Source organism: Austrofundulus limnaeus, unplaced genomic scaffold (assembly GCF_001266775.1).
Source record: "Austrofundulus limnaeus strain Quisiro unplaced genomic scaffold, Austrofundulus_limnaeus-1.0 Scaffold247, whole genome shotgun sequence".
NCBI lineage: Eukaryota > Metazoa > Chordata > Actinopteri > Cyprinodontiformes > Rivulidae > Austrofundulus > Austrofundulus limnaeus.
In genome coordinates, this window is record NW_013952649.1 from 67,336 (window position 1) to 81,974 (window position 14,639).

The 14,639-nt window shown below is 38.2% G+C and overlaps 2 protein-coding genes across 2 annotated transcripts in view; one reads left to right on the plus strand and one right to left on the minus strand.

Moving 5' to 3' along the window:
• The window catches only part of pnpla3 (patatin-like phospholipase domain containing 3), a gene marked incomplete in the record, with an annotated part of 19,321 nt that extends 18,081 nt beyond the window's left edge, over nt 1-1,240 (minus strand). The window contains 1 exon segment of the mRNA XM_014020286.1: nt 893-1,240. Coding sequence (XP_013875740.1) covers nt 893-1,079 — 187 coding nt within the window.
• Nucleotides 1,241-2,946: 1,706 nt separating this feature from the next.
• Nucleotides 2,947-14,639, plus strand: part of sult4a1 (sulfotransferase family 4A, member 1) — a 26,243-nt gene continuing 14,550 nt past the window's right edge. The window contains exons 1-5 of the mRNA XM_014020288.1: nt 2,947-3,308; nt 12,315-12,454; nt 13,165-13,245; nt 13,816-13,942; nt 14,046-14,140. Of these exons, the coding sequence (XP_013875742.1) occupies nt 3,140-3,308; nt 12,315-12,454; nt 13,165-13,245; nt 13,816-13,942; nt 14,046-14,140 (612 nt within the window). The 5' untranslated portion in view covers nt 2,947-3,139. The remainder of the gene's footprint in view (nt 3,309-12,314; nt 12,455-13,164; nt 13,246-13,815; nt 13,943-14,045; nt 14,141-14,639) is intronic.

Genomic DNA, 14,639 nt, shown 5'->3' on the forward strand with positions numbered 1-14,639 from the left:
CAAAAAAAATTCCCAGCTGGAAAGAAACAAAAGCTTTGATAGCTCACAGGGAAAATCTCAACATTTTAAGGTGTTTTTTTTTTTCCCTTAAAAAAGCCACTGATGATGAAGAAGCTAAGATACTAATATTCAGATATTCAGTTCTGCTTTCTATTGAAGTGGCAAAAAAAATTCCCAGCTGGAAAGAAACAAAAGCTTTGATAGCTCACAGGGAAAATCTCAACATTTTAAGGTGTTTTTTTTCCCCTTAAAAAAGCCACTGATGATGAAGAAGCTAAGATACTAATATTCAGATATTCAGTTCTGCTTTCTATTGAAGTGGCAAAAAAAATTCCCAGCTGGAAAGAAACAAAAGCTTTGATAGCTCACAGGGAAAATCTCAACATTTTAAGGTGTTTTTTTTCCTCAAAATCTGGTTTTTTTGGTTGCTAATGCTCAAAAAAAAAGTGCTTCAATTTTTTTAGTATAATATTTTAGACAGTTCATTGAAATGATACATTGACAACACATTTATTTGTTATATTTTGACAAAACGTAATTTTTGCAAGTGTTTTAATCAAAACACAACCTGCCTATTTCTCCACATACAACTTTTAKACTTAAYCCTCTTCCTGATGTGATGGGTCACWTTTAACTTCTCCATKTCACTTTCACAACTGAGCGCAGATCACGCGAGATATCGCACGAGATTGTGCATAATGTTATTTAAAGTGTTGGAATGTTATTTAGGATAACTGATCAAGCTCTTATATAGGTTAAGTCTGGCTTAAAGACGGGGTGCGATGTGCACAACTTCAAGGAAAGCTAAGCACGTTTATAACGATGTGTAGTTAAGTTGTAATTAAGCACACCGGTTGCTTTTTGTTTGTTTTTTTTAGTTTGCTTCTCTTACCTATACATGCCTGGCTAGCGAGTACGGACGCGGTCAGAGCCCCGGCGGAGGCCCCGTACAGCCTGGTTGCCCCTTTCACAAGGTACGGAGCCTTCTCCAACAGGCAACTAGCAACTCCGATGTGATAGATCCCCAGGAACCCGCACCCGGCAAAAGACAAGTTCCAGCCGTCGTTTAGGTCGAACATGACGACGGGACATGCCCCGGCTGGGAGGTCCTGAGCGGGGACAGGTCGCTGGTAGGAGCACCGAGCTGTGCTCACCGCTGGCCCGCGAAGGAAAGCAAGCAGCCGCTGACAGCCCGTGGTATAAACAGTCTGTGGTGCGTTCAGGTACTGTCAGGATTGTGAACACTCTGAAACGTCCGCTGCGTTATTAAGCAGGTATTAAGTTGTAATTTGTAACAACCTAATTGTTTGCACAACAAATGTCTTTCTTCATTGTTTATAGAGGGGAAAATGAAAAGTATAAAGAGCTAGATTCTGGTATGTTTCATTTGTTTACTAATAAACTATTTGACATGCTGCGTTCAWGCTAACTCGGAAATCAAACACCTTATTTTCTCCCGTTGAAAGGGGAAGGCTGATGTATATTTGCCTGTGCACCTGCTTTACTTATTCATAAACAGGTTTACACTTGTTCTTAAAAATAAGAAAACAAAGAGTTTCCCTCATCAAATTAATAAAGAACTCATCTCTTTAGTTTCAAATACAAACTGTTCATAAATTAGAGTCAATTTAAGATGAACACAACATGGTTTGGTTCAGTCTGGTCCAGGTTTCTGTGGCTCTTCAGTACCTCTGCAGTGGCCCCCTTTAACTTTAACCAGACATGAACCTCAGTAAACTTGATAACATTAATAATAAGTATCCCCAGTTCAGGTTTTGAAAAAAAAAATCTGCTCAAACATTAAACAGTGATTAATTTTTTAATCTTAAAAATCCATGCAAGCAATTATGGGGTGCCGTTTGTAAAGTTACACAGTCAAAAATTACCACCAATATTTTTGTTTTATTTAACCCTTTATAAGAAAAAAACAGATTTATTTTTCAATATCAGTTTTTCACCATATGATTCACATATTTATAAATGTCAGTTTCTAAACTAAATATTTAACTTACAAATTGAACAGTTAGTTAACAAGGTAAGTATTTAACTTGTGACTTAAATATTTAGTTTTGAGCTGAATATTTAGCTTAAGACAAACATTTAGCTAGCTACCTAAACATTTAAGTTAAATATTTAGCTTGCAACTTAAATATTTTTCTTGCAAGTTAAATGTTTAGGTAGGTAGCTAAATATTTAAGTTGCAAGCTAAATATTTAAGTTGCAACCTAAATATTTAGCTAGCTACCTAAATATTTAAGTTGCAACCTAAACATTTAAGTTAAATATTTAGCTTGCAACTTAAATATTTTTCTTGCAAGTTAAATGTTTAGGTAGGTAGCTAAATATTTAAGTTGCTACCTAAATATTTAAGTTGCTACCTAAATATTTAGGTAGTTAGCTAAATATTTAAGTTGCAAGCTAAATATTTAAGTTGCAACCTAAATATTTAGCTAGCTACCTAAATATTTAAGTTGCAACCTAAACATTTAAGTTAAATATTTAGCTTGCAACTTAAATATTTTTCTTGCAAGTTAAATGTTTAGGTAGGTAGCTAAATATTTAAGTTGCAAGTTAAATATTTAGCTTGTTAACTAAATATTTAATTTGTACATTAAATATTTAATTTATAAACTATGACATTTATAAATGTATGAATCATATGGTGAAAACTGACTTTGAAAAATAAAAGTGTTATTTTTCTCTTATAAAAGGTTAAATAAAACAAACATATTGGTGATCATTTTTGACTGTGTAACTTTACAAACGGCACCCCATAAGCAATGCAAAAACGTTTTTATACAAACACAAATTATCACGTGTTTTAAAAGGGTTAATCATATTTTGTGGTTGTGTACAAAGGAGCGAGCTGCAGCCTGTGCGCGCGCAGCCCCCTCCCTACTTCATGGTGCTGATGCTGGCTGCTCGGGTACGCGCATTACATCACCTCTCCTGCTTCTGATTTGCCGCGCATCATCCAGTTCTACCATCAACACCATCATCACCATCCTCACCGTCACCACAGCCGGATCACCTCCGCCTGGTTTAAAGGATCGTTACGTGAACGCGCGTGCTTGCCTGGCTGTGTGTGTGTGTGTGGGTGTGTGTGTGTGTGTGTGTGTTGCCCTGGCGGCTGCTGAGGATGGCGGAGAGCGAGGCAGACACGCCGAGCACTCCGATCGAGTTCGAGAGTAAATATTTCGAATTTGACGGAGTGCGGCTGCCGCCGTTCTGCAGGGGGAAGATGGAGGAGATCCAGCAGTTCTCCCTCAGAGGGAGCGACGTGTGGATCGTCACCTATCCCAAGTCAGGTACCCAGGGCTGCCCGTCTCCTGCAGCCTCCTTCTCACACACACATCAGTGGTGATACTGCGAAGCCTCTCTGCAGGGTGGATGACAGTAATTGTCTGTTTCTATCAGCTGAAACAGCTTCTGTCAGCTCACGCATGCAGAGGTGGGTGAGTCAGAGGCAATAAACAGATTAAACTGCACTGCATTACCTCAGCCTGAGCTCTGACTGCCACATGGAGGTGAGCAGGGCTCCATCATGGAACCACCATGACAGTCTGAAATGATGCATTTCATTTATGTAACATTTTTATTCTGAGCAGTGCACATGTTCAATTGTAAAGTTTTACAAGCATCAATACAGGTTAATGTATGTGTGTGTATTATATTTTTACAATAAAACAAAGAATTTCATTTTAGATCTTCAATACATACACAATGTCAGTATTTACACTTCCTGAAAGTTTTCAGTGCTTTATTTTTCCATATTTTGTTACGTAATAGCCTTATTCTAAACTGGATTCTATTATGTTTCCACCTCGAAACACAATACCTCATAATGACAGCATAAAAAGAAGTTTGTTTGAAAGGTGGTGCAGTCTGAAGACTCTCTGCGAGAAGGCTTGAATCCTGATCAAGCTTTCTCAGTGGAGTTTGCATGTTCTTTCTGTGCACACGTGGGTTTTCTCCAGTTTACTCACAAACGCAAAAGCATGCATGTCCCGACAATGCAAGAATTAGCTATCTAACATTACGTTTAAAATAGATGCTAGTCTGAATCTTCTCAAATTAAGTGAAACTAGAGAAATTGCATTTCCTGCAAAAATGCAAGCGTGAATGCCTGTCGCAGAAAATGTAAGCTGAAAGCTGCTGAAGAAGCTGAAACTGAGCTGAATTAGCAAAGTATTGTTATAAGTTAAATTTGAAAGTAACAGCTAAAAAGTTGCTGCATTTTAGTTAGCATAAGAAGCAGATGTTTGCTTAATTTAGCAGAAAAAAGTTGTGAAAGCTAAAAAATACAAATTTAGCTTAAAATGCTAACTTTAGCTAATAAAGGAAAATTATTAGCTAAAATGGCAGCAAGTAGCTAAATATAGCAGAAAGCATCTGTAAGAAGCATAATTAGCACAAAGTAGCAGAAAAAGCAGAAGAATGGCAAAAAGAAACAGAATTTTAGCAGAAAGGGCAGAAAACAGCTAAAATTAGCATAAAAGTAGCTAAAATTAACATAATTATAAGCTAAATGTTGTAGACACTAGTATTAATTGGCAACCAGATGTTGAAAGAGTTGTAAAAAATGAAACTTGGAAGAAAAAACTGCATAAAACTAATAAAAAGGGATAATTTCTGGCAAATATGCAGAAGAAGAAACAGCAGAAGTTTTTTGCATAGCAGCTAAAAAGTTGCCACAAGTGTTTTAGATAGCATAAGGAAGCATAACGAGCACAAGTTTGCTGAATTTAGCAGAAAAAATTTGTTAAAGCCACAAAAAATATGTATTTAGCTTAAAATGCTAATTTTAGCTAATAACAGCCAAAAATTAGCTAAAATGGCTGCAAGTAGCTGAATATAGCAGAAAGCATAGAAGCATAATTAGCACAAAGTAGCAGAAAAAGGCAGAAGAATAGCAAAAAGAAGTAGAACATTAGCTAAAATAGCATAAAACAGCTAAAATTAGCATAAAGTAGCTACAATTTGCATAAGGTAGTTAAATAGAGCATAACCAGAATAATTTGTGTAAGGTTTTGTAAAGATTCAAAAACAATTTGAAGGGTTTTAAGGTTGTTGAAAATAGCCCCATTCATTTTCAATGGCAAAAAAGTAGTCGAAAAAGTGAAATAGCTAAAAAAAGTAAAAGTAGCTGAAATACCAAAAGTCATAGCACACCATTCCTGAATGAGCTGAATGTTTTGATGTATGAATTGTTGAAGTAGTGCAAAAATTGCGGAAGAAGTTAGAGTCCAAAAAATGTACGGAAGAATCCAAGGAATAAAGAATAAAAAGAAACATGAAATCAATACGATGAATGCCTTAACAGGCATTCACCCAATAATCTACCAGTGCAGACAATTTCCAGACTAACAAGGTTAATTATCTGACACATTGTGTCCTTCTCAAAACAAGATTAAATATATATTTTGGTCTGGATTTTACACAGTTAGACTTGGTTAGATGGACAATTTACAGTGTAGGGGAGAGTCTGAATGGTTGTCTCTGTGTGTCCTTGTGATGGACTGGAGATCTGTCCAGGGTGTCCCCACCTCAAACAAAGTGACTGAGTTAGACACCAGTGGTCTTGAAAGGAACAAGTGTGTAAAGATGAGATAGATAGCTTTGGTCTTGACACTTAAATCTGACTTCACTTACAACTTATGCCCACAGCGTTGGAGTCTACATTGGAAAACTGGACTGGGCATGATTTAAACAGCTTTATAAGGTGCCATAGCTGACAGTGCATGCTTCTTTATTTTTTTAAGACATAAAGTAATGGGAAAAAATTTAATTCATCCCTTTTTGTTCCACAGATTTCCATACCAGGATATAATAAAAATCTGTTGTTTTAAAATGATTTAAATTAAATTAAATCCTATTTCCATCATGGGAGAAGACGGAGGTCGTTACCAGAATGAAAGCAATTGCGTTCTTGTTTTGTGTCATTGTTCCTTAAGGGATTTGTTAGGACAGTGCAATAGAGGGCCCCAGTTGTGCTTTGAGAAAAGCACTAAAGCTTACAGCACCTGGATACCTCAGAGTTCATCTGGACAACAGACTGGACTGGAGACTCAACAGTGAAGCAGTCGACAAGAAAGGACAGAGCAGACTGTACTTCTTAAGGAAGCTGAGATCCTTCAGTGTCTGCAGATCTTCTATAAGTCTGTTGTTGAGAGCGTCATCTCTTCTGCCATCATCTGTTGGGGCAGCAGCATCAGAGTCAGGGACCTAAAAGGGCTAAACAACCTGATAAAGAAGGMTGGTTCTGTTCTGGGGACGACTGTGGAATCTCTGGAGATGATGGTGCAAAGAAGGATTTTACATAAAATCAAGAACATTGTGGACAACCCTGACCATACTCTTCATCAGACTGTCATAGAAAAACCTTTTCAGTTGGAGGCTTCTTAAGTTTGGTTGTAATACAGACCACCACAGATCTTTCCTGCCCACAGCCATCAGCATCTACAATAACTCTTTAGTTAAATGAGTTACTATAACATCTAATTTCCCTCTGGGATCAATATTTTTGAATTGAAATGAAATCAACCCCCAAGTGGAAAAAAAAACAGCGTTCTCCAGGTCACAGTTTAACAAAAATGAAGCCAAAATGAAAAAGCTGTGTGAGAAACTCATTCCAACACCTCTTAGCTCTTAGTAGTGGATTTGTTATCAGTCTCTCACATGGCTGTGGAAGAATTTGACTCATTTCTACTTTCAGTTCATTAAGGTTTGCAGATATTGGATTCTTCAGCTCTCTTTAGGTCACACCAGCATTTCGATCCACTTGAGTTCTGGACTTTAACTCAACTTTTGCAACACCTTGATTTTTTGGTCAGCTGTTCTGTTATAGATTAGTTGCTGTGTTTTGGATCATTGGGTCCATGCAAGAACATGTTCGTATTCTTATCCTAAATTTCTCTTACTTTTGTTCGTACAAAGGGTTCGTACGAACATGYCACGTCAGATTCAACAAACTCTTCTATCTTCAGGAAAAAGGTGTAAATGAGCTGCGTAAATTCCACCTTTTCTATCCAGTTGCTCATGCACACGAGAGGAGATTAACATAATTACCACCCCAAAAACACCATATAAGGCTATGTTTCCTGCCTCAGATATCAGGAAGCGTCCATTCATGAAAATGACAGCGAAAACTAAAAAAGAAAAACTTTACGAGTTCAGAGATTGAAGTCCGTCTGTCAGAGATCCAGAAAATAAAATCTGTCATTTTTATTAGCGTCAGCTGTGGAATAAAATGAGCTGCTAAAAGTATAAACAACTGTGTTAAATCATTTTCCTTTATTCAGAAGCCGCAGCGCTGCGCACCGTACCCCCGGCGCGGTCGCAAGTGGTCTCTGGTCACTCAGCGGGTCTGAAATAAGCATTTTAAAATGTTTTCAAAATATGTCTGGCACTTTGGAGAAAATCCAGGACTCAATGGAGGGATTATGTGTCCCGTCTGGCCTGGGAACATCTCGGAGTCCCCCAGGACGAGCTGGAAAGTGTCGCTGGGGAGAGCGGGGTCTCTCTGTTGCAGCCCCTGTGACTCGATCCCGGATAAGAGGCAGAAAACGGACGGATGGACAATTTATATTGTTAGTCTAAATTATTACATTTAAAATTATAACTCTAATTCAAGCAGAATAGCCTATTATCAAGATAATCACAGTGTAATTTATTTTCAACTCAAAATATCTTCAAACTGACGAAATATAAAGTTATTAGGGAGGAAAATCCGTCTGGATAACAGCAGACTGACTTCACGTAAAATATACGACAGGTCTGGACCACWCGTGAATTTTGTTCGTATCTGAAGAAAATCTTAGAATACAAAAACATTGGTGAATGCCACAAATTCTCCTAAATCACTCGTACRCACAACTTAAGAACAAATCTGTGCATACGAACGGTTCTTGCATGAGGCCCAATGTCTCTTTGCATCATGACCCAGTCTGGTCCTTATCCTATTTTGGCCAGTTTTAAGATGAAAACTAATGAACTGAATCATTATGATTTTAAGATCAACCAGAAATAATAATAAAAAATGGAACACAGAATGAGCTCACAATCAGGCCAAGGTTAAGAAAGTTAGTTTACTCTTAGAGCAGAGGTTTGCAGATTAATGTGTAATGTGAAAATTATTCTTACTAGGTCCACTTGGTTGTCCAAGTTCTGGGGGTTACCGTCAGGTTGTGGTTCTGCTCTCCCGCAGAAAACATCCAGACAGAGAGGTGAATAGATGGTGTGACTGAGAGCAGGCAGACAGAGAGAATGCTTCAACTGAACTGCAGGCATGGCAGACATTGGACCAGGTAAGAGGTTCCAGGGGACCCCAGAAGGAACAGGTACATCCAGCAACATGTGGAGATCACTACAGAGAACAGGTAGGTATAATGCAAATTCATAAGAAGCACATGAGCAGATGATTTAATCAGCATTAGTGACTAACAATCCACCAGAGACTCAGCCTTATGAAAGGTAGGAGGTTGATGAGCTGATTAGGCTCAGCTGTGTCCCAGCTCTGCTCAATACAAYATCTGAAATTACATCAGCAGAGAGAGAAAACTAGAAAAACAGAGTCTTCAGTTCAAGCTTCAGCCCTGGGACAGATGCCCTCATATTTGACTCATTCTGATCTACAGAGGAGTTCATGGTCAGCTCAACGACTAGGTACCCAGGTTCCAAACCACCAGCCCTCTACCATTGTATGACCGTGTCCAGTGGACATTTTTCCAGAAGTCCTGTGGTTTATCCAGATGACACTTTGCAAACCCACGATGTTCTGCAATGTTCTTTTTGGAGAGGGTTTCTCTTACAGCGCTACCAGACAAGTCATAGTTGTACGTCCAACTGTTCTTCCATCCATCCAATACGCTGCCTGTCCAAAACACAAGTGTCCACCTGGATGTAACTCCGGTCTACAACGTGAGATTGCTGCAGTTGGTCAGGTCTAYATTCAGCAACAGTTTGTGCTCAAAGAATGAGGTCAGCTAACTACCTGAATATAGTRAATGACCARATTATTCCATCAATGGATTGTTTCTTCCCTGATGGCACGGYCRTATTCCAAGATGACGATGCCAGGATTCATCAGGCTCTTATTGTGAAAGAGTGGTTCAGGGAGCATGAGACATCATTTTCACACATGGATTGGTCTACATCTCTGTCTACATGTTTTGGGTATTGGTCATCCATTAGTTTATTGTACCATGTCTTCTTTAGTTATGCAAGGCCATGTTTTTTTACCTACTGTTTGACTATGGATTGTATGTTGGAGATATGCTTTCTTCCAGTTGGTTTTAAAAGAGGCTTACAGTAGCTCTTCATTGAACTTTGCAGTTGGGCAGCTACTTTGGTTTCTGTCTTTCGTCTTCACTAGTGATGGTAAGTGGTGGATCAGCTTTAGTATTCAGTTAAGTATCCAAAACGTTTTGTTTGATGATTCTATTTGAATAAGACCCCTGCCAACTTTGTCATAATTATACCACCATTCATCCACAGCCCCTTCAGCAAGCTGTCTTTTAGTCACTAAATCCTTCACTTATCAAAGTGCTTACTGCTGTTAAAGGGACAATATATCAAGTTATTTTGTAGTCTGTAAAATCTATAACAGAAAGTGCTGTATGAGTGTGTGAATGAGAAACATTGTAAAGCTCTTTTGAGAAAGTGAAAAGGTTATAAAAGTGCTACAAATCTAGAGYGTTTAGCTATTTTTATACTCCTAAGAAATTGCATGAGCTGCGTTATGAAATGCCTGAAGAAAAAGAAGCACCACGTTTTACACAACAGTGAAAAATAGACTTTTCCAGGAAATAATGACCTGACTGAAGCTTATTTTCTTCGTATCAGTGACGTCTGACCGGAGCTGAAGTATTGGGACATCTTGTTCTACAGATTAATGCCAAGAACTTTCATTTGTCTCAAATGGGTTCCATTTTGAAACGTTCCAGGGAATGCCAGAACAGAACTTGGTGACCTTGGCATGAAAAAATATATGTTACATCTTTTCCCCCCCAAGTATCCTGTCTCTTCTGTCAGCTTGAGATGATATGATGGCTTTACATATCTGACTCATTTTTGTTTCATGCTTAACTCCCAAATAGCTGTGATGGTTAAAAAAGACAAATCTTGAAAAAGGTCATCCTTCCATTATCTACCTGCTTCTTCCTTTCAGAGGGGGTCACTGGTGCCCATATCTAGCAGTTACTGTGAGATGGGCGGGGTGCACCCTGGACAGGTCTCTTGTCCATAACAGAGACACATAGAGACAAAACCATTCACACTCACAGGGACAATTTTGAGTTATCAATTAACTCTAGCCAGACTGCCCGGAGAAAACCCACACATGCACGGAGAGAAACTCTACTCAGAAGGGTCCCTGGGCCAGGATTTGATCTGGCAACGTTTTTGCTGAGAGGCATCAGCTCTACTAAATGAGCCACCCCATCCTAAAATATCYTTCTAAAATTTTTAGTTACAAACACCAAACATTTTAGTTACCAAACACGTTACTTCATTTGGATAAAAAAATGACCACTTATACTGCATTCTTTAAATGGATATTTATCATTTCATAAATAATGCATTTCTTCCAGTTACATATTTTTACCACTATTCCTCCACTTGTTTTTTATTTTATCCCTAATGTGGTGTTCCACTTTCACATCGGAGGAATGTGGTATTTTCACTGGGCAGACTGAAAACAGTGCCTTCTTTGTGGCAGTGGCTGCTTTCTCATTTCAACTAAATTGCTTTAGTTTAGTCTGAGCACCACTCTCCAGCGCCATCCTCCTGCTGGTRGGGATCTCCTGTCACCCATCTCTGTGGGTTTCCAGTCATCACTTCCTTTGGGTCTCCTACCACAGTCGCCTGCTTTTACATCCCTAGTGTCATCTCGCCTCAAGCCCTCTGAGCCTCCAGCACCATCAGTAGCAGTTAGCTATGCCTGCAGTTGCTGTTCCTGCACAGTCATCAGTTCTTACACCTCCAGATAGCTGTATGCCTTTACTCCTCCCAGAGCTCTCAGTTCCAGTCTCTGCACCTTCAGTTTCAGTTTAAACACTTTACAGTTTTTGGTAGGTGGCGGGGGTGGACGTTGCCCAATCGTGGCACTGGAAATACGGCATTATGTAAAAGAGTAAAAGAACAAATTATTCTCCTTTTTAAACTTGCTTATTTTGCCCCATTGAATCGTAACTTCAAAAACTGAAATTGATTTAAAATGTTTATTAAATAGATAATAAATATTACTGTATTATCTATATTAAATAAATAAATTTAGTCAATTCAATTAACAGTTGACACTACTTTTTTGTTTGTTTGGGTAGAGATTATATAAAATTCAAGTTTTTACCAAAATTAATTAAACTTGATCATTTTTAATCTAAGATGATTATAGTTTAATTCAGTATGAAAGGCGGTGTTCAATAGCCATTCCTTCAATGATGCTAGTTCTTGTATTTAATAAATATTTTGATCCCTCCTGTCTGCCTATAGTGTTTGCTTCCAGAGCCACCCCACCCCACTATCACAAGCAATGTCTAAAGATAACACCTGTTTCATTTCCTTTCTCAGGAATGTCAAAGTCCTCCATCAGTAACACTACGACAGCGTAGGTCATTGCTGAAACAGACTCTGTGGCAGCGAATGATGATATATTCAGGCTCTGATAGCAGTTTATCTGTTATCTTATGACTTCAGCATTTCCTCCCATGTTACACTTACTAAAAACAAATCATACTTTATCATACATGCTTTGTACAAGATATCAGAAGGAGTCTGTTTAACCTTTGGAACTGTACTTACAGTATATGTTGTAAAAACATTTTATCTTTCTACAACCCCTGGCAAAAAGTATGGAATCGCCAGTCTTGGATGAGCACTCATTCAGACATTTCATTCTGTAAAACAAACTCAGATCAAAAACATGATACAATAATAAGGTCATTCCAAAGTGCAACTTGTTGGCTTTCAGGAACACTCWAAGAAATGAAGAGAAAACATTGTCAAAGTCAGTTCTTCAGAATTGAGTGATTCCATATTTTTTTTCCTGTGCTTGGTCAATAAAAGTAACATTCACTGACTTCCACAATGTTTTCTCTTCATTTCTTTGAGTGTTCCTGAAAGCCAACAAGTTGCACTTTGGAATGACCTTATTATTGTTTCATGTTTTTGATCTGAGTTTGTTTTACAGAATGAAATGTCTGAATGAGTGCTCATCCAAGACTGGTGATTCCACACATTTTGCCAGGGGTTGTATACCAGGATTGTTCTCTCTGCACCCTTAAATCAGTTCCTGTTTGTTTCTTTTTTAAACACAGGCACCAGTTTACTACAGGAAGTTGTGTATCTTGTAAGTCAGGGAGCAGAAGGAGGCGACCCTGATGAGATTGGTCTTTTGAACATTGACGAGCAGCTGCCTGTCTTGGAGTACCCAACACCTGGGCTCGACATCATACAGGTACGGTTACCAGCAGGTTAGTATTGAGTGTCTTATCAGAAGTGACATCAGTCGTATGAGCTTTTGAGAAAGAGCCAAACATCTTAGTCCAAAATCAGTCAATCACACTAAATAAGAGACATTTTTAGGCTTCTAAAGCAACCCTGTCTCAATAAAAACACAGTGTGAAAGAACACATTTCTTTGATTTGTTGGTTTTCTCAACTCAATATCTATATTGCTACTTACACCGTAAATGAATGTGCAGAGCACAGGTTAGATTCACTTAACCAAGTTATGTCAACAATTTCCACTCAGCTGAGTTGAGTATGTGTAAAAAAGAATTCACATTTATTTTTAAAGAAAATCTGAAAGTTGCTTTACATTTACTCAGCACAGATGAGTGGAATTTGTCAACATAACTTGGTTAAATAAATCCAACAATCTGTTTTTTAAGCGGTGCTGAGTCTGATTCTTATCAGTCTGCTAGGAGTTAAGAAAACTATTTTCTGATAGAAGCGCCTATCAGGCCGTCTTTTTCATAGTACAAAGTGTTAGAAATCTGTAGATAATTGCTTAAGTTACATACTGTATATTAATCTGAGACAATCATCTTACTGTTACAAACAGGACAAATAGTTTTTCTTCACAAAATGTTTTCTAAACTACATGTGCCTGTCAGCACTTACACATTGTTAAGAACCATTGATTTCTGTTTTTGTGCTTCCACAGGAGCTGACATCACCTCGCCTGATAAAAAGCCATCTTCCGTACCGATTTCTCCCAAAAGCCATGCACGACGGAGAGGCCAAGGTCACTTGATCAAAATATTTATTGCATTGAAAATCTTATCTAATCATCTTTATTCAGTAGTTGTTTAAGGTACACTATGTGTACTGAATAATCTTGACTTTCCTGCGGCTTAGGAGCATGGCACCAACAGAACCATAACCTTTTTTAAGAGTGCACCAATAAATCGATTGACCCCAATTTCCTTAATTTTGGGACATTTGCAATCAGCCAGTGATTAGATGAGAAGCTGATTTTATCTACTTCTGTAAAGGTCTGAAAATCAGCCACTGTCCCCTTTTGCTCTGCTGTGAGCACTACCTTATGTCAGTCAAACCAAGTTTGGATTGTTTCAAGGGTTTTGTTCAATTTTTTTTCGACAAAATAAGATTGGAACATTGAAGGTATACTGTGACAGCAGTGTCAGTTATTTAAAAAATCAGTATTGGCAGGTCAGGCTTTTTAAAGATCAATAATCAGTGATCAGTCAGAAAGCTGTAATTGGTGCACCCTCTACCTTCCTGTTGTAGCTTCCATCTCTATTCCAAATAACATTACACAAAAGTAATAAGATGACTGCTGTTTGTTTTTCAGGTAATCTACATGGCCAGAAACCCCAAAGACCTGGTAGTGTCTTACTACCAGTTCCACCGTTCTCTCAGGACCATGAGCTATCGTGGAACCTTCCAGGAGTTCTGCCGGCGCTTCATGAATGACAAGTGTAACTATACTTTACTAAAAGGCCCGGTTGTTTTTATTAGTAGCTTCACTGCTTGTTATTCATTGTGTTCAGTCCATCACTCTCACGGGCTTTTCTTCCACAGTGGGATATGGTTCCTGGTTTGACCATGTTCAGGAATTTTGGGAGCATCGTGATGACTTGAATGTCCTCTTTTTGAAATATGAAGACATGTATAAGGTAAATGTCTGTTTTTTAAATAACTGTCCGGTTTCTTTAAGAATTTTTTCAATGTCACATGTTTTTGATCTTATGTGTACTATGTGCGTCCTTGTTTATGTGTCTCTGTCCAAAAAATAACTCATGAAGCATGCAACCTTCTTAAAGTATTCATTGGATGTGCATCTACAACTGATTAACTTTTGGAGTTAATTCAAGATGGCCACTACAGCAACACAAAATATCTATAAACCAGTCTGTGTAGACACAGTTTGGCAAAAAATTATTCAAAATATATATTCGTCCTCAATATGTGTGAAACATGTTATAGTTCAATTCAAGGTAGTACATCGTCTACACTGGTCTAAAGACAGATTGTGCAAATTCAAAAGGGACTTGGATCCGACATGTGATCGTTGTAAACAATCTCCTGCCACACTTTTACACACATTCTGGTCTTGTCCGAAGCTACATGGATAATGGCAAGGCATCTTTGGTACCTTTTCAGGACTATTTGGAC